Below are 20,495 nucleotides of genomic sequence, written 5' to 3' on the forward strand. Positions count from 1 at the left end.
CTGACGAGGCAGCTTGCAAACTGTCAACAGCATGAATGAAGTGAAAAGTTATCCTTTTTTTCTCAATTAAACTTTCTAAAGACGAATTCATTAGTCTGTCGTTTCTGCTCTTCATTAATAGTGTAGCATTGTAAAAGTGTATAGGCATGACTATAACCCAATGCAATGATTTATCATTTCAACCAAGAGATTAGTGACTTTTTTTTTTCCACTTTTAGCAATAAGATCTAAAGCACCTTCATCTTACCTGCTCACATGGTAACGGACTCTTTACACAACTGAAAAGCCACCTTTTGTATCCCCTCGTGTTCTCTCACATATGTCAAGTTACTTCAAAACGGCTAGAAACATGAAGGCGGCCGAGCTCATTCAGTAATCACACCACATCTGTTTCACAAACGATCCAGATGAAAGGAGAGAAACAACACAGCAGGAAAATGATATGAGAAATATTTCTTATTCAGGTGGACAGCCAGTGAAATGAGTGATGGACTACGTCTTACAAGCAGGAGGACAACAGAACAAAACAGATCACCTAGGTTACCGTGGCATCCTTCCTTCGGCTGTCTGCATTGTGTGGAGGAGGAAAACATCTAGAAAGCTTTGACAGTGTATACAATGAGTTTGTTAGGATACCATTAAAACACTCTGTTTCATTCTTTTGTTGTGTGCAAGGTACAAGTTCATGGCAGAAGTTACAATATAAACACTGCATGTGCGCATTGTAGTTGAGATAATCAGGGTTTCACGGATGCTGTCGGGCATATCCACCACCAGAATCAGGCTGTTCATCTCAATTCTGGGAGAGGGGGAGGGGGGGAGGAAGGTCGGTTGCCTTCCCGCACAATTTACAGCATCTTCCTCTTCTCAAACTCCTACAGGAGATGGACAAGAGAAAGAAAGAGAGACATCAAGTGAAATTGAGTGCGATAGACATGAATGACTTATTCATGCAAAATTCAAACAGCCTCTGTTTTGATTCTGTGCATCAGATCTGCCGTTGCGGTGGGGAAACAGAGGCGGTTGGAGCTCTGGAGAGCCTGTCGTTTCTTTTTTCCTGGAGTGCGCATATCATGTAGCGTCGTACGTGTCAGTAAGTTCCAGTTGTCAACACTAAACACAGCTCACTTCTTGTGATTGATGGAGGCTACACATCTGCAAAATAATCTGATTTATGCGAGGTTACAATCGCTGTGTTTATCAGCACAGTCCAACCATGTGACTACAAATGAGAAAGCATTATGTTAGCCATTAAAAAAAAAGGATGTAGCCATTTACATATTCAATTTGGGGAATATCACACAAACGGTGATAGAATATGTCGTTCCCCAAGAATTTCCCCATTCCACAGGGGGAAAGTAACTGAATGCAAATGTCATTTATCAGGTTTGCAGAACACACAAGCACTCCTGCACATGTCGGGCCATTCCTCTGTGGCTTGTGGATACATGAAGGTCTACTGCCACCTTGAGGAGGAAAGATTTTCGCGTTTCTGAAAATGCTTGAGAGGCAACAGTTGCCTCTCTAACCTCATCTTTTTGGGAAGGGTGAAATGAATGAGGAGACATTGCGGATGGAGGGGAGATTCTTGCTTTACAGATGATGTGGGATAAAAGAGGGAGTGGCACAGGGTTTCAATTATTAGGGAAAAAGCTGTGGAGGTAAGAAGTGGACAAAAAAAAAAAAAAAAAATAAAAGGAGTGATGTGATGGAAAGAGTGACAAGACAGAGGGAGGAGGAGGGTATTGGTGACATTTGCAGACAGATGCTTTGTTGGTCCAAGGTAGCAGACAGTAACTCAAGGGTACAAGACAAGAATCACGGCGCCAAGGTAAAAGCAGAGTTGTTTGTGACGAAGAGGGGGAGAAAAAAAAACAGATTTTCCGTGCGAGACACACTCAGACACCTGACAAGTCAAGTCAAGAGGGGGGTGAATGAGGAAAGTAAAGGGTTGCCACTCAAAAGGGGGATGGTTTTAAACACGTCTGAATAAAATTTGAGGAGAGCGGAGAAAAACATGAACGTGAAGAAAGTATCAGACATTTACAAGCTAGCAGTGACAAGAGCGTTAACACACCTGGGGCCGGATGTATGAGGGGCACGGGCGTCGTAGATACGCTCTGCGTGCGCTGCCTTCAACTTTAGAATTTATTACACAAACAAGATCTCCAGATTAAACGTGTTCGGCTTCTGTTTGTTTGCACTCATCTGAACGAATGTGCATGCCAGATTTCCACTGTGAATATTGAGCAGGATACGATTATACTATCTGCTGCTGCATTTGGGAGTTCGAGATATTTTGTAAACGATTAAAAAAGGTCATAAATTATTCTACCGTGCATATGAATTAAATCCTACTGAGATAAACGCAACGTTTTGGGATATCTTGTCCATGCACCAGTGGCACCTAACATTCGTTTGGATATCACTCCAAGCACTGCTGATAGAAATGTTGTAATGCCACTTTTGCCATTTTCATTGTAAAAGGTCCTAAAAATCACATTGTCTCGCTAGATGAAACAGGATGTCATGTCCTACATCAGCACGTCATTTGTTTTGGTTATTTCACTTGAGAGATTTCTGTTTTTGTGTTTGCTTTTTCTCACTATATTAAGGCAGCGCTTTGTTTGAAAACTATACTGATGATACAATTGAAACATGAAAGGTGGAAGAAGAGTAAAATGTGTAAGCTCTGAGCTTGTTAAAAGCTGAGATTCAGTTAAGGATCTTTGTAAAACATGAAATTTACACTATGAAACAACAATGTCACTTATTTTGCATTTCAATTTGCTTAAGGTTCAGGCCGGATACTGATAAACCGGTTTTGACAGTGCAAATTTTACATTTCTTTTTCAATGTTTCAATTTCCTATGTACCTGTATACTAGGTGTGGATTAAACAACAAATTAAGAAAAAAAATTAACAAGATCTGAGGCAAGTGTGTTATTTTGTCAAATGGCTAGAGGGAATAATCTTACAGTTTCAACAGAGCAGTACTGGCTTGCTGCATCTTTTTTACACTAACAGAGAGTTGGCAATGTGTATTTGTAATTATTATTATGATAAATAGAGTGCAGAAAATGTGCTTATGCAACTTTAGGACAAAAGCATTTTCAGCAGAGTTGGTTCAATTTGATGATATACCACTCAGAAGTAGGAGCCCTATTACTGTGTTGTATTACCTTACAGGAAACTCCTCAGAATACAAATTTGATGATGCATGAACTTGCTGTTTAGCAGTTATTATTATTAAGGATGAGCACGTCGAACGGCCACTTGACACTCAATCGAATGAATGACTGAATGAATGAATGTTCGGTCTAGACAAGAAGGTCATTTTGTTCTGCCACTGTAGCCGTATGTATGATTGATAAACCTCCGATTCAGGTGAGAGAATTATCTCCACCAGCCCGAGCGCCTGAGATCAGGGGTTGTCATTGTTTCAGCCCACCTCCGAACGATTATGCCGACTCGCTCCTATTACAGCAGTCAATGAGATTAACAGAGACGTATGAACACGATGTGCAGCAAAATGAACAACCATGTTGCACGTTTGTCATCATTACACACGATGATTGTGAACTAAACTTTGAGGGAGAAAAACGTGTGTAAATCTATACCCGCGTGCAGTAGTGCCAGCAGTGGTAATGAAAGTATAGGATGATGAATGGGTGCAATACATGCTTTCAATTTTTATACATCTTGTTAACAGTGCTTCCCTACTGATAAATTGAAATAAAGAGGCAGTGGGGCCAAGTCAGCCACTGTCAACACGCGTTTATTAATTTCTGCCTTCACTACGGCATATTAAAAGTACAATCTCAAACCTTGCTACTCTCAGAAAATAAAAATGTAAATTCTTGTTCCCAGTAAACCCCTTTTAAATCTGTAACCGCTCGGTGATGAAAGACGGTGCTACGAGTGACCAGAATCACAAGATATTTTGCTCTGAAGCCGGAGGGGAAGTATTATTAGGGTGCTATAACAATATGGTTATATAATGTCAGCTCCATATAGAGGGGGATGAATTATTACGGAAAGGTTACCTGGTTACTAATTCAATTTTTCTACTATTATGTTGATACTTTTCTTGGTAAATCTTTTAAGGCTCTTTACACTAAATCTGTCCTGTCCTCATGCGAACCAATGACAAACATTATCATCAGCGCAAGAAGTACTCGAATCTTTACCATGAGTAAAAGTCGTTATACCGCATGAGAAAAATACTCCATTACAAGTTGAAGTCCTGAATTCAACATCTCCCTTAAATTAAATAATGTCATATTATCAGCAAAACACACTTCGTATCAGAAATAAACGTAAACAGAATTGCACCTTTAAAAATTGTAATATTATCATGTAATTTATATTATTGAATTATAACTATTAAAATGTAAGCACAGTTTTAATTCGGTAGGTGGTTGAAGTAGAGCTAATTGTAACTACTTAAAAATGTCAGTATATATTTACAATTGATATACTGATCATAGATTTATGTCAAATCTTAATGTGCAAAGTGGCTCGTAACGACAGTAGAGGTGTCAGTTACTGTAAGTGGACTAAAAAGGTCAATATGCCCCCAAATACTTAGTGGAGTAGAAGCATAAAGTAACATAGAATTAAAATACTTGAGGGAAAAAAGATGAAAATGATATGATATTCAACCATCACTGTTCTTCATTACTATTCCTAAAGCCTCTGTATACGATACCGTCCTGCTGAAACAAAGGACTCACCTTGAAAATGGTGCTGCCCAGCTGAGCAGGGGACATGCTGACAACAACTCCGGCGTTCTGCAGGGCCGCAATCTTCTCTTTGGCTCCCCCCTTTCCACCGGCGATGATGGCGCCAGCATGGCCCATCCTACGGCCGGGAGGAGCAGTTAGCCCCGCGATGAAGGACACCACGGGCTTTGCATTAGCACCCTGAACATAGAAGAGGGAGAGAGAAAGAGAGAGAGAGAGAGAAAAAGGAAGCGTAAAATTAGGTGAAAATGGACAAAAAAAAAAAGGAGAATAAGCTCAAGGGAAAGTGTGAGGATGTGAGTGCAGTTAGCAAAACAAGGGGACAGTATAAAATAGAGAGAATAAGCTTTCTGCACCTGCATTCCATTCATTTATTAGAAATTAAACGCCACATGTCCTCCCATTACAGATGATAACAGGCTTGTCTAACCAGCCATCTCTGTCTCAGCCTGCATTATTAAAACAAAGGGTCAATCAAGCCATTTAATTGCATGGGTTGGTGCATGACCAGATAGGGGCTTGGGCTCCTGCCATTTCATATCATCTCATTTCTGAGACGGTAATTAGTCATGGAGGCCCTGATTAGCTCAGCGCCTGTCTATGCTGCTTGCTCATTGATTGATGTTATGTTCAACAGATCACTTCCAAGGTGAAGAGAGCTAATATTTCATCTCAAGCAATAACATCATAAGCAAGAGGGACAGAGTGCGTGTGTGTGTGTATGTGTGAGCGTGAGGGTGTGTACAGAAGCTAATATTTCATACTTAGGAATAAAAACATAATTGTAGGGGACGGCACACACACGCACACGCACGCACGCACACACACACACACACACACACACACACACACACACACACACACAGCTTTGCAGACTGCTTTCACAGAATGAATGTGGCATGTTCAGCAGCCAACGCAATACAGCGAGGTCCTTCAAAAAGACGCCCACGTCTACCGCAATTTCTGCTCTAAATTCAGATCTGACACTGGCAGGAACAAGATGGCAGTCGCTAATATAAACTGGAGATGACTTTTAATAATTAAGACTAGCAGGACGGTTATCAGCCAGGGAAATGCTGAGGACCTTGGATAGCAATGCGCCGCTAATGAGACATTAACACTTGCGCGTCTAATATAGGCATGAAGAGAGGGGAATATCACTTTAAAGTGCTCTAAATGTGTTTCAAGCATCTGTTCTGTTTGTTGAAAAATGTAAGCACAAAACAAATGAGCACCGAAACCCCCGCTCAGTATTCAGGAGTCAAATCACGTTGTGAATAAACAAACCACCCTCATGTGAATCAGGTCTTAAATCTACCTCAAACGAAAGGGGTTTAATTACTCTATTAATCCCTGCCTCTCTTGATACTAAGTACTAGCAATGCATGCAGGGAGGGGAGTTACACTATCATTCACTTTACCCGTCTTTTGTCTTCCACTGTTAGCAGTTCGGATAGATTACCTTAATTATGTGACCAATAGGGTAGTTCCCCCACCTCTGTGCGCCAGCTTGACTGGAGGAGTTTTTTTGGGGTTCTTTTTTTTTTATATATATATTTTATATATATATATATATATATATATATATATATATATATATATATATATATATATATATATATATATATATATATAAACACAAAACAGCACTGCTCCGCGGTGTGAAATCCAACTTGAGCTTAAAAAAGCCAGACGGAGACAATTATCCGCCCCTATAAACATGACAGGTAGGCGTGAATAAAACTGGCATGTGCACGTACGCATGGAGCTCATCGACACTGTTTTTTAACCACAGCCTTCCTCCAGACTACAACATGCGTCAGTTCTCAGCGTTTATTCCACAGAATTACAAGAGGTTTAGCTAAAGCTCAGTGGAGACAGGATGGGCTAAAAAGAAAAATCAAGAGGCTGATGTTGGAGAAAGAAAACTCAGTAAACGCTAAAGGTGCCAAATACTCAGACCTACTTGATATGCATGAAGCAAATTGCATTATGGATATTCTGTGTAAAACCTATTTCTGACTTCAGAAAGCCTGTGAGACTCTGGCACTGATACGCAGACCTTTGATACAGGTGACTTTTAAGACCATATTACGTTGGCAAGCGTCGCAGACACTGATTAAGACTGAATCTTGAAATATGCCCTGCATCATAAAATCTGACAGCAGATCCTTCTGGGAAATATGAGGTTGTTTTCTTGAATTTTTACAGAATTAAGGCGTCGGTGGATCAACAGTCTGCAGTAACTTAACTGTAACACTGACAGATAGCGAAATCGATACTTCTTCACCTTTTGGTATAATGTGTCGTTCTCGAATAGGAATTCAATATATTTAATGTTGCGTGACACAAATCAATCATCACACTGGGCCTTACATTTCACTGAGCAGTCTGAACTTAATGTGTCCAGTGAGGCAGAATTTGTCAAGTTAATATAAAAAAGCAGCGTCTCGTTTTCTCCGTTAACTTTTTCTGCGATTAATGGCGTCCTACTGTACATGAACAGTTATCCGCCAAAGTTCAGTCCAGTTCACATGAGATGTTTCCGTCTTTGGTTGAGTGTCTGAGCTTTCCAGGGGTCGGTTGGGCAGAGGTCAGGTCATGTACTTCTGAGAGGACCAATCAGGACTTAGCAATATTTGAATATCATAATAATAATCAGATTGAATCAAATAATTTGTTTCACTTCATTCACTCAGCTTGACTTTGTGTTCACATTAGCTCATTTCTTGATTGGAAGGGATTGTAATATGATTTGCTTTGTCCCAGCCAATCAGTAGTGAATGATGTATCCGTCCCACCGATTTCATTTTCAATGAAGATGAAAGCCGTTCAGTTAACGGTTTTTTAATGAAGGTCAAATACTCCGGTGATTTGAGTTATTTCTAATTATCATTACAACTTGTACAGCTGCAGCTCTAATGCATGATTTTTTTTTTCTATTCTTTACAGGTGTATTTAAGTGGCCAGCTAGCTTTGAAGGAAGATTTCTTCACAATTTTTTTTATCCCGCCCACTAAGCTCTGATTGGTTGGTTGTTCACCCTAACAGTGGAAATAGCCTTCAACTAAACCTATTTTTAATTGCTTCACAAATCTGAGATATATATCCGGAAGTCTGGAGGCAACTTTGCTGCTGATGAAGCAGATGATCTGACTTTTTGAGAGATAAATTCCAATAAATCAAACGAAGAAGAACGTTAAATAAGAGAGAAACGTTTAAGATGTAAAGCCTTTTAGGGGCTTGAATGATCCGATGACATAGTTCTTCAACAATTTAGTTATCAATGTTAATAATATTGACCAAAAAAAAAAAAAAATACTACAGAATAAGAATAAGCCCAGACTTTGTGTTTGTACATTTGTCCTTGAGTTAAGTATTGAGTATGTAGCAGTTTGCAACATATTGTCAGATTTATATTGAGCTATGAGGCTATAAACAAAAAAATATAAAATATATTAAACAGATCAATAAGATGAATATACTTGATCTTGTAAAGACGCTTCTGAATTGGATAAATCTTCTTGAACATCAGAGAGCATAAATAATCTATCATCAACTTATGTCTTCACTATTTTGTAGTATTTATTATTTTTGCTGAGTTCACTTGCTGCTTCTTTCCAGCCATACGGTGCTTTACATTAATTATAAAAAAACATTAACATTTTAAAAGAAATATGAGGGACTGCGCTAGGTTAGTTCATCGGTTGTTGCACATTGAAATGTCAAAAGACAAAAAAAACAACAAAAAAACATCACCATAACTACCTTCTGCTCTTCTCTACAATTAAGTAAATTTTTTACTTTGAACGCAAGATCTGCAGCTTACTCCCACGCTCTGCTGGGCTTTTTCATGCACGTTTCATTTGAACTGTCCCTTGCTGTCAACACTCAGGCTGAGTGGGTGAGGGAGTGGTGGGTGTTTGTACTTTATTTGTGGAGTGGGAGAAGTTATTCTCCCGAGACGCCGGCGGGAGATTTGCATGCATTAGAGCAGCTGAGGGCAAATCAAATCTATTTCTCAGCTCAAGAGCACCATAAGAGCGCGCACATGCATAGAAACAAACACATACACTAACAGATTAGAAGTCATCTGCTGGAAGTAAAATGTGACGAACAGGCCTGGTGAAGTTGAAAATGTCAATTACAAGTTTGCAGCCTCTTGGCCACATAAGCTAATCATCACCCTGCTGCTGTTTATCACATTTAGGCTTCACAAAAGGTTCACTGCTCGTCAACAATGCGGGTTTCTAGAACATGTCCTGTGAATCATACCTTCATCCCATCTGCCACCCTTTGTCTTTCACACAGAAAAGTGAGAGAGACAGCCTGAGGCTGTGATCAAAAAGCAAGGACACTTTGTTCTGTGCTGTAGCAGACCATATTACAAGGAGAGTGAGGTAAAATAATAAATAATAATAATAACAACAACAGGTGTCCAGTGTGTAGTTTCCTTACAGAGTTGTGCTGTTTGAGATACTCCGCCGCATTCTCCTCAGCGTTGCCTCCAATTTCTCCAATGAGGATGATGCCCTCCGTCTTGGGATCCCGCAGGAACACCTCCAGACAATCTATGAAGTTTGTACCGTTGAATGGATCCCCGCCAATACCTTGCAGGAGACAAAGCAAACACTTGTTGTTTATTCAAGACCCTAAAAGGATGATTCCTGTGAATATTTAAAGGATCAGATGGTATTTTCAGAGAGTGGAATGAGAAGCAGGTGGAACCAAGCTTTCTGTCAATATGGTCTGATAATCCAATCATTTTAGATTATTCACAGCTCTTCAATTGGGTAGCCCAAATCCATTTAGCAATGCCTGAATTGTTTCAATTAAAAAATATATATCAAAGACTATTTTAACCTGCTAAATAGATTGCTGCATGAATCAGTCCTAAAATCCCTAAATGAGTCAGCATTAGTGCCTCTGGTCCGGTTGTCTAAAAGTCAATGGGCTATCGGCATGAGTTTTGGTTCGATACCTGAAGGAAGATCTGGGGTTAACACAAGTTTAAGAGATTTTAATGTTTTCCTCTACGATGTCATCATGTTTGCTAGTGCGAATCAACAGCCTTGTTGCGTTTGCTCACGCTCATGCAACCGTTGTGCGCTTATAGTCTAACGTTAACTTTCTACGTCTGCCAATTGCATTCACACTGCAAAAAGTATTGGTGTTCATTTGTGGGGATTATCTTTGCTGAACAAAAACATGCAAGTATTATAAACTTGTGTTTTCCTCAGAGCTTAATTTCAGCCTAATAAAAATGGAAAGATTCCATTGATGAGTTTTGTCGCGTGAGCTGGTGCGATGATAACTTCTGGGTTGGGCCGACAAAAATCGTCATCCCTGCAGCACTCTATGCTCCCTATGTTTACCAGCTAACCGCTAACCTTGTCTGTCTGGCATTTCGTGCTAAGCAGGTAGGTTTTTAGAGCCTTTTTTTATTATTGTGTACCAGCTGCCTGCTGCTTCTTCAAACTACTCTATAAAAGCAGTAAGAGTGAATAAAAAGAGTGAAATTACTGGCTGAAAATCCAAATCAATGAGCTGAAAGATGCTGATCCGCTTCACATAGGTAAGGGGACCCCTTTGTTAATATAAAACTATTGAGTATAGCTGTGTTAAATTAAGCCTCTAACACAACAACATGTTGTATGAAGAGTAGATGAGCAACACTTTCTTCAGAAATAATGTAAAACTGGACTGAGGTTCTAGGAGCAGAATTTTCAATCTTACTTCAAAGTCACTTTAAACATTTGTTTCATTTTAAAACTATCCCATTCCACCTCTACCTCTGCACGGAAGTTTGATGACACCTCCCCGTTCCAAGGAACATGACTAATGACGCTTTTCCAAATCACAACGGTCCTATAATCATTTTCAAGAATAATTTCCACGAAAGAAATGACACCAGGATCTCTAAAAGCACGGGCGAACCTCCCTGAGATGAATCTTCAAAGGCAACTCGTCACCTAGATTTATATTCTTACCATTAAAAAACCTGGCAACAGAAGAAAAAAAAAAAGTACATGAATAATAACCACAGAGAAGCACATTACCTGCAACAAAGATGACATTGATATTAAATATTGTATCAACTGTAATTTGCTGCAGCCCTTAGGTCATGCTCAGACTTAAGAAATCACTAGCAGAACCACCAATAAACCCCCTTAATGAACTCTACACTATTTAATACTGTTGCAGCACTGGTTTTTATGAAGTCTGGCTAGATGACACTCCATAATTAAAATGTCTAAATAATAATGGAGCCAAGTTGTTTTTCAGTTAATTTCGGCATCCAGCAAGCCCTTTAATATAGATTTTCTGGTGGGCGATAGGTTTGCCAAAGGAATTTGTCTTTGTAAAATACTTCATCTTTATACAGGCGGTGATGCCAAGAAGTAAAAGTTCCAGGTATGATGGTATTATTACAGTAAGTCTAGATGGTCTGATGGAATTAAAACAGATCGGCTGATAGTTCCAGTAGATTCAGCTGCATCAACAGACATGTTAGGGCAACTCAACTGATCATTTCACTGAGAATGACAGTAAGGAGGAACAAGATGAACCAGAGAATAAATAAAATGAGTGAGGTTAATTTTTTACATCAAGACAGCAAGAAACGTTGTTCCATATAATGTCCCAACTTCCGCTTGCACTATAAGACTGCATGTGTTGCTAAACCACGGATAGAAATCCGTAAATTACGGAAACAAGGCTGTGGGAAATTGTAGGGAAGAAAAGTGGGGTAATAACAGGATGAGTAGGTAATGGGAAGTTCCACATCTGTAGTCAGGAATTGCAGTTATTACTGTATCACAGTGGTACAGGATAATAAAAGTCTCAACAAAGAGGCTCAAGGAAACTGAAGGCCTGTGTCTGGTATACAGTCACCATCCTGTCTTCAAGCCAAATGGAACACACCAATAAAGCCTCCTCCATTATTCTCAGTTCAATTTCCGCTGTTTGTTCTTCCAACAACCCATAAAGCAAATCACTGCATCAGGATCAATTTGGTCTTTTAGTCCAAGTTAAGTGCTTGTTTTAATATCGTCCGGATATAAAACTAGGAGCTGTGTTACAGTGTGCTAAATATAAATTAGATATGCCACAGGTCATTGGTACCTACCAATGCAGAGTGACTGGCCCAGGCCCACTTGTGTAGTTTGATGCACAGCTTCGTATGTCAGTGTACCCGATCTTGACACAATGCCTGAAAGAAAGGTTAACTTTGTTATTATTTTTCTTTAAATACCAACTAAAACACTGCTCCAATCAAGGGTAATAAAATGACTCTTAATGAAACTGTCATTTTCTGTCTAAAGTTGACTGAATCGTTTCATCATGACAGCAAACACAAAAGAGATCTCGGCTCTGTAACAGCTGTTCTGTCTATGCTTTGGGAATGATGATGGGTGATTGACTATAGAAACAGACTTCCTGCTAGGGTTCACTGGTTAACAGCAGCAGACTATGCTTATCAAGCTGTCAACAGCAGAAGCTCAATCTACAATTCAAGTACAGTGTTTCATTTGGACAGAAAGGTATTCATGTGAACTTTCTTTTTCTTTTCAGTCATTTAAAGATTGGAGTTGGAAAACCTTTAGTTCAGCCGCAAACATACAAGCTGTCATTGATCAAATATACTAAAATGAAATAATTACGCATTTCAGAAGAAAAAGAAATTAGGGAAATCTCACCAATTCTTCCCTTCTTGTGAATGTGGCCGGGCATGATCCCAATCTTGCATTCTCCAGGCTGCAGAAAAGTAACATTTTCAATTTTTTATTAAAATGTAATAATTTAACCCAAATAACTACATTGTTTATTTCCAAAAACACAGAAACAAAAAAACAGCAGTATAAATAAATTGTGCTCCTTCAAGGTTCTAGTTGCTTTAAATTCACTGTTGAAAAGGTAACAGAATATTAATGCATTATATCTTAATAACTACTGGATCCCTGAGAGGAAGATTGTACTTCCAGCTCTCTGAGCCACAACCAAAATTTAATTAATTACGACAATTACAGGTTATCTGCCTTCATCAAACAGTCAAGTTGCAGTTTACGTCAATGCCTGTCCAAAATGACATCACTTCATAACTTTATCTTTTTAGACATTTGTGTGAAATTTTCACTTGTAGCACATGGCTTCAAAACATGTTTTGTGAGGTCAAGGTGACCTTTGTCCACCAAATTCTAATCAGTTCATCCTCAAATCCAAGCTGATGCTAGCGACAGTAGTAATGAATTCCCTCCAGACATTCCTGAGATATCGCGGTCACGAGAGTGGGACAGATGGAAAGACAATCTGAAAACATGATACCTCTTAACCTTGGCTATTGCCGGCAATAAAAAATTATATACGTGTGTGTGTGTGTGTGTGTGTGTGTGTGTGTGTGTGTGTGTGTGTGTGTGTGTGTGTGTGTGCACTTACATTGATGACTCCCGGGCAGTTGGGGCCTATGAGGCGGGTGTTGCCCTGGCGCAGGAGCTTATGTTTGACTCTCACCATGTCCTGCTGGGGGATGCCCTCAGTGATGCACACCACCAAGGGGATCTCAGCATCAATGGCCTCAATGATGGCTGCCGCCGCGAACGGTGGAGGGACATAAATCACAGTGGCATCTGCCCCTGTGCCCTCCTTTGCCTGAGGAAGGAATAAAGGAATCGGTGGTCCATTAAAAAAGAAAAGAAAATAGGAAATTCTAAAGTTATGAAATAGTGCCACCTAATGTCTCTTTAAATGTATCTGTAAAAGCTTCACAGTCTCTTTCAGGATATTAGCAGCAAGTCTGCCAGATGCATATCACATATTTCAGCTTCAATATGTTTACAACAGATTTCATAAAAAGGATAACAGACAGATAAGGAGTCATACATACCTCCTTGACAGAATTGAACACTGGCAGGCCGAGGTGTGTTTTACCACCCTTACCGGGGGAAACACCTCCAACTAACCGGGAGCCATAGTCGAGAGACTGCTGACTGTGAAACGTTCCCTGCGAGGCAAGAGGAGGAGTTATAAGTGTGTAATAAAGTGGGGTACAGCCGCTTTCTGTTGCATCAACCTTGAGATATCATTAGAGACAGAGAGGAAGGAGGGAAATATGCTGCCATCCAGGATTAATCACCTGTGCTGCTGAGCAAAGGGAAGGACACAGAAGTGAGGCTGTGTGGTTCTAGAGGATTCAGCTACTGGTAAATAAATAAATAAATAAATAAATGAATGAATGAATGAATGTTCTTGACAGATAAATAATGATTCAAGCTAAGATTAATCTCCTTGCAGAATATTTGAAAAACAAATCAAAAGCAGCTTTGGATATTCTCCAACAGTGATTATAAAATATCTCCCAAGAAAGATAGTTTTATTAAAATTGAAATACTGTCACTTCCATGTAGGCTTTTGTGAGGTCGGGTACCTGTCATGCCCTTCTACAGGTAAACTATTTTTATTCCTGACATTCATGAAATTGATTAGTTTCAGCCCAAACAGAAACACATCTAAATTAAAAACGTATATATCATAAGTTTTTTCAAATTTGTCTTAACTTCAGATGATCCTCATAGAAATTTTTAAATGAATTGTCCTTACTAACACAAATTCTAACTTACATCTGGTGGCGGTATGCTGTACTTTTAAGGAGGTATAAACCTTAAGAATGTGTAGCGGCAGTAAGCACCAATGGAAGTAATCAACCACATAGACACAATGAATGTGTCCATTCTTATAAAAAAGGAGCAGGACTGATGCAATGAGGTTTCAATTTATTCCAAACAGATTAGCTTTAAAAGGAACGGTGTATAGCATTTAGGGGGATGTATCTTTATTGTGGCTAACCTCTTGTATCTCACAAACCCACAGGAGGGTAAATCAGTACATATTTGTTGAAACCCACAGATATCAAATATGTCAGACATATGGGGCAACAATGTCTAAAGAAAAAGACACAAAATACTTGGAATATTTTCATTTGATGGAAAAGTGCATCCGTGAAAAACACAGACTGTAGGTTGAGTTTTAAGCTTCTAAATGAAGTTAAGGGTTTGAATATTTCTGCCTTCTTAAACATCATAGAGCTACAATGACAAGCTGTAACAAGCCGATACATCATTTATGATGGGAAATGTGGAGACTGGATGTCAAGAGGTTAATAAATGTACTGTAGATAAAAGAGAGGGACATTGATGCTGGAATATTTCCGCCATCTGCTCTGACTTGTAGTTGATAGTGTTCTGTTTCTGGTACAAATATCAGCATCAGGCTCCAATTGAAATGAAAATAAACAAGATAAAGCAGCAAGACAACTAAAGGCAGTACATTGTACTTTAGGAGGTAAAATGTTGTTAGTGAAACTTGGTTGTACTTTTCCAGAAAAAAGTCTGTAGTCAGTGAAATATTACTGGAGATGCTGAAACAATGTAGATAAAGTCACCAAGGGTCATAACCACGAGTGTAAATAAATGACCCTCATGTAAAAATGATAACTAGCCTATTAAGAGGAATTAGAAGCTATGAATCAGCATCTTTCCCCGAAATTGTAATACTTGTTCACCTTCTGCTAACTTTGCTGTTTTTGTAAGTCATTATTATCGCGAATGTTGAGACACTAAATTTGCAAAATTGCTTGCTTATCAAGCCAGAAAGACTCGACTATGTGCACTCAATAGCACTTGCTTCATTTCTCATCCCTTTCTAATTACCCGGAGTGTTCACTGGAACTATATTTAACAACCTTTTATTATTTTGAGGAGAAAATGGAAGATGAAAAATGGAATATGTGTGAGGACCGAAGGGGGAATATAAATCTATAAAGTCCACGTTTCTGGCTTGTTGAGCGTACTTGCCAAGGTTTTTATTCTCTTTGACTGAACACGGTTCAAAGCAAATCACCTGAGATATTTAATGCTCGGGGAAAAAATAAGTGAAGGCATTATCATAGACTAAAAGAGTGACTAAGGACAGTCAGAAGGGTAAAAAAAAAACTGAAGAAAACTCTATTTATCCAAAAACAGGACCTAACCGGATTTATAGGCCTTTAAGGGAGAGGATCAACTCTACCAACCATTACACTCTCAACAAGAGAATCTATTTGATATACAATAAATAAAAGAGATAATAATAATAATTCGGTTCTCAGATCCAGCCTTGGCTTTCCTCCAGAAATGTTTACACTCTTTAAATTATACTCAATTAATTATTATTCATTTTATGATTAAAATATTTAACTTAGTTGGACCTTGTACTGTAATTCAGTGTTTCATTATTATGGTTCTACTAATGCCACTTATGTCGACTCTGTATAGACGATATTCATTACGCATATCTGCCCTGAGAGAGGAGCAATATAGCAATATGTTTCAGTTATGAAGGAGTCCTGTAGGAGTTAGTCAGGTAATGCGCAGGACATTTAGTTGCTCTTCATTAAAGGGTGGATTAAATTGGACACATTTTAAAAGACTCAGACAAATGATGTTGGCCAATACAGATTAAATAAACTTGAGTTGAATTGTCAAAAGTATATAAATTAGTTAACTCCACCAGTTACCCAAGGTGGACATCAATTAATAAAAACATTAACAGGTGATGGAACTAAAAACCTTTTATAAACTCTCCTCTCTGTGAGTCAAAGTCTGTTTGTTTGACCTCTAAAGATCACCTAAGAATGAGACAGTGAGTGTGTTAGTGTGTGTGCGTAGTAAGGAAAAACTGAGATTTCACAACAAGATTACAGTAACCCAATCAGACATGTGGTGATGTAACAATTCACTGTACAAACCTGCTTCCCTGTGAAACCTTGGCAGATGACCTTTGTGTCCTTAGTGATGTAGAGGTTCGGTCTAGATCCATTATAACAGTGCCTGACTCCACTCTGCTGCACTGAATGGAGAAAGAGAAAAAGGGGTCCAAATTTAATAAATAAAAAAACATATTTAAATACCCATATACATACGTATACAGCCATGTAAATATGAACCATTTAAATCTTACAATAAACTAAAACTACAAAAGAGTGCAGCAGGAATGAGTCCTAAAACCCATAAAGTAGTTAGCATTTTTGCACTTCTGGTTTCCTTGTAAATCAATGAGTTTTTGCTTTGATGACTGAAAATAGGTCTGTGGTTACCCACAAACTTGAAGAGATTTTAAGGTTTTGTTCTACGATATAAAATAAGTCAGTAAATATCCCACTGGTGAATTTTGAAGCTTTTACGTGTCCTAAAAAGACGATTGCTAATAAGAGGCTAAATGAGACGACTAAACATCATGGTGGTGAACACAAATCTGCCTTTAGCTTGGTGGGGGCAACTTGAAAATATTCGACTGCATTGTAGTTGGTACACAGCGTTTCAAGTGTTGTTGATTTGTCAAGATGATCTTACTGAACGTATCATAAACACAGAGATTATTTTTAGAAATCCAATGAAAAAATTCCATCAACTTGTTGTCAAGGGAACCAGTGCATTATTCATTTCTGCAATTATCTTTTAGTGTTGTTCACTTACAATTTCAGATTTTCTTAATGTAAATGGTAAATGGACTACATTTATACAGCGCCTTTAGACTTTAACGGACAAACGCTTTACAAGTGTCTTTCTCAAGGACAAGGGGATCAAACAGCCGACCTTGTGATTAAAGGACGACCTGCTCTTCCTCCTGAGCCGCAGTCGGCCTTGACTTTTACTGCAAGTTATTTTTCTAAGATGTTCTACTAATATTTTTTATTTAGAGCTAGATTTTTATGCTTTGGGGCTGTTATGGTGTCAACTACTGAAGGGAATGTATGACAATGCTATCGATTTCAAGGAAATGATCAGCACATTTTGTTCAATATTTAGAATATAAAGCTCTGCATTTTGCCCTTCAAGCTCATGCATTTATTGTTTGGTTCAGTTCAGTCCCACAGCTCTTATCAACTCTGTTCTGAGCAGCTGCAGACAGCTTAATCAGGTTATATATATACACACTGTAGTAAGAAGCAATTCAGGTCAAAGTGCAAGGGAAGAGGCTGTGTCAAGATGTCTTCTACTGTGAGACAACTGATAGGACAAAGACCACAGTTGTTATGAACAACCATGCCCTGCAGGTATAACTAGCGACATGCTTCAAAATCTCATTATGAATACTATAGAAATAATGACTGGTTGGACTTTTCATAGGTATTAAAACCTAGCTGTTAATACACTAAATAATGACTAATTTAGTGCTAAAAAGAATAGTTTGCCATAATTAAACAACAGAAAATTAATCCAACAACATCCGATGATCAATGAATGGTTTAAAGTAATAATCCGAAGGTCTTAACTTAAATTACTTCTGTTAAAGGTTAACTTCTGTATTTTTCAAACCTGGAACCTATTTTCCTTTGAGTCTTGAAAGATAACGCTGGAGACGGCAGCCGCTTAACGGGCTGTAATGAAATTCCAAAAACATGGGAAATAAGGTCCAGGTTGAAAAATACTGAAGTTAGCCTTTAAGTCACCATCTATCCACTAATGAGGTAGCACGATTCTGATTGAGCCTATGGCCCACTGTTGAAAAGGCTTACTTTTGCAGAATTACGAACTGGGTGTCTGTGCCGAAATTGTGATGATCTCTAGGAATAGAACACCTACAAATACTGCTCATCGCCAAAGGTGCCACCAAAGACAATGGTACAGATACGAGACTGTAACTTTAAATATTTTATTAAGCAAAAGGCCAACCATTTGAACACAACTTCTCAAAATGTCATCTAGGGTGCCGGAAACTTGCAGTGGCCTTTTTATACTACTTGATGATATGACACAATGACCTTAATGAACGCTACACGGCAACTGATTGCCTCTCTTCAGTGCACTAGTCGGACAAAGAGTTGATCTGAAACCTTAAGCTTATACATTCGATCTATCACATGTGGGTACAACCCTGTCAGAAAAGGCATCAAACAAGAGATGCCTGCTAATAACGAACTAAAAGGTAAAATAAGGCCTAAGAAGATTGAAGCTTGTCTTGACTTTATTCAAAGCTTAACAAAGTAATGTTACTACTATTTGTTTTAAATATGGGCAATCAAAACAGAAGCTTGTAGCCCTCAAAGGTATTTGCATGTATTTAAAATCATATTTTTGAACTACATACAGTACAAGTCAAAAGTTTTTCTTTATTTTTTATTTTTTTCTACATTGTAGATTAATATTGAAGACATCCAAACTATGAAGGAACACATATGGAATTATGTGGTAAACAAACAAATGCTCAACAAACCAGAATATGTTTTATATGTTAGACTCTTCAAAGTAGTTGAATGAGAAGGTGTGTTCAAACTTTTGACTGGTACTGTATAATACAATTGACAGAAGCAAGCAAGCTTCTAACTGGGCTGAGATTAGCATTATTAACTCACACTGAGAATGAACTTTGGTCCTCTGTCAAGAGACATCCGACACTGTAAAGTTACAAAGTTCAGTCCCACTTTAGCTCAATGTCCCAACAATGCCACAGCTACTAAATGAAGGACATATCATAATAATCTATCAAAAACTGTGGCTTGCCAATGCATCATAAACAGCCTACTTAGGTGTCAGATATCTACAAAAGGATGCAATCTGCTGCAGAAGATTGATTGATTGATTGATTGATTGATTGATTGATTGATTGATTGAACTGGTTATTTAGGTGACAAAATAACTTGAGCTAACGTTGACTGACTCCAACTAAAACAACTAGAGCAGAATAAATGGACAAGCTACGTTTAGTCGAGAGGACATGCAAGGTCAAACACAGATCAATACTCTCTCTGGCCTGGGAGCAGCCAGGGGTTAAAGTCAGGTCTCAGTTGGACGTTAGCACAAAGCTAGCTAGTTAGCTGGCTGGCTAGCTGTCAATGACTTACAACGACATGGTACGGCTGGCCGGCTAATGTAGCTAACTAGCCTTAAAGCTCCTGACAGCAAACCAAGGGAGGCTCTGCTGATGGACCGAGCATGCAAAGCTCAATGAATGTAACTCTAGCATTGAGCACAACACCACAGAGTATACTCATGTTACAGAAACGTAATTGTCAAACATTTCCAGTGATTAAAACTCGAATTGACTGAAATACTTACAAAGCAGCCTGGCAAACAACCTGCTGTGAGACATCTTCGGTCATTCACCAATGACACCAGCAGCTGAGGACCCAACACACGGCTTTTAGCTGACTACAAACATCCCCGAGAACCAGGATTACTACATGGTCCTAAAAACATATTCTTGTTTCAATATAAAGACCGGGCTTTCGGGTAATTGCCTGCCAATTTGTTTAATGTATGAGTTGTGGATACGGTGTGTAAAACAGACGCAGGAATCAAATATTTATCCAGGCAAACTAGTAGGCTGCTTTAAGTCCCGGTGCATTCTGGGTAGTGTATTTCTGAACAGGGGACGTGAAGGAAACCCTGCCAGCACTAGAGGTCGCGTCAACCACATGGATCATTTCAGTAGGCTAAATAGCACCACGGTTGCCCGAAGCAAAACATGAAAGTTTATTTTAAATTATTGAAATTCTGCAAGAACAACTTCGTTTACAGGAGCTTTCAAAAGCATACTGTACATTTTAATAATATAAATACAGTACCAGTCAAAAGTTTGGACACACCTTCTCATTCAACTACTTTGAAGAATCTAAAATATAAAACATATTCTGGTTTGTTGAGCATTTGTTTGTTTACCACATAATTCCATATGTGTTCCTTCATAGTTTGGATGTCTTCAATATTAATCTAC

General features: G+C 38.7%; 1 protein-coding gene across 1 annotated transcript; it reads right to left on the bottom strand.

Moving 5' to 3' along the window:
• Window positions 1-436: 436 nt before the first annotated feature.
• suclg1 (succinate-CoA ligase GDP/ADP-forming subunit alph) lies at window positions 437-19,942 on the bottom strand. The gene is made up of 9 exons (XM_054604659.1): window positions 19,838-19,942; window positions 16,528-16,628; window positions 13,630-13,746; window positions 13,182-13,394; window positions 12,446-12,503; window positions 11,875-11,958; window positions 9,204-9,355; window positions 4,737-4,925; window positions 437-875 (listed from the first exon to the last, which is right to left on the bottom strand). The coding sequence occupies exons 1-9, from the start codon at window positions 19,869-19,871 to the stop codon at window positions 849-851; spliced, it is 975 nt and encodes a 324-aa protein (XP_054460634.1). The 5' UTR covers window positions 19,872-19,942; the 3' UTR covers window positions 437-848.
• Between the last annotated feature and the right edge of the window lie 553 nt (window positions 19,943-20,495).

This window comes from Anoplopoma fimbria, chromosome 9, assembly GCF_027596085.1.
Source record: "Anoplopoma fimbria isolate UVic2021 breed Golden Eagle Sablefish chromosome 9, Afim_UVic_2022, whole genome shotgun sequence".
NCBI classification, from domain to species: Eukaryota; Metazoa; Chordata; class Actinopteri; order Perciformes; family Anoplopomatidae; genus Anoplopoma; species Anoplopoma fimbria.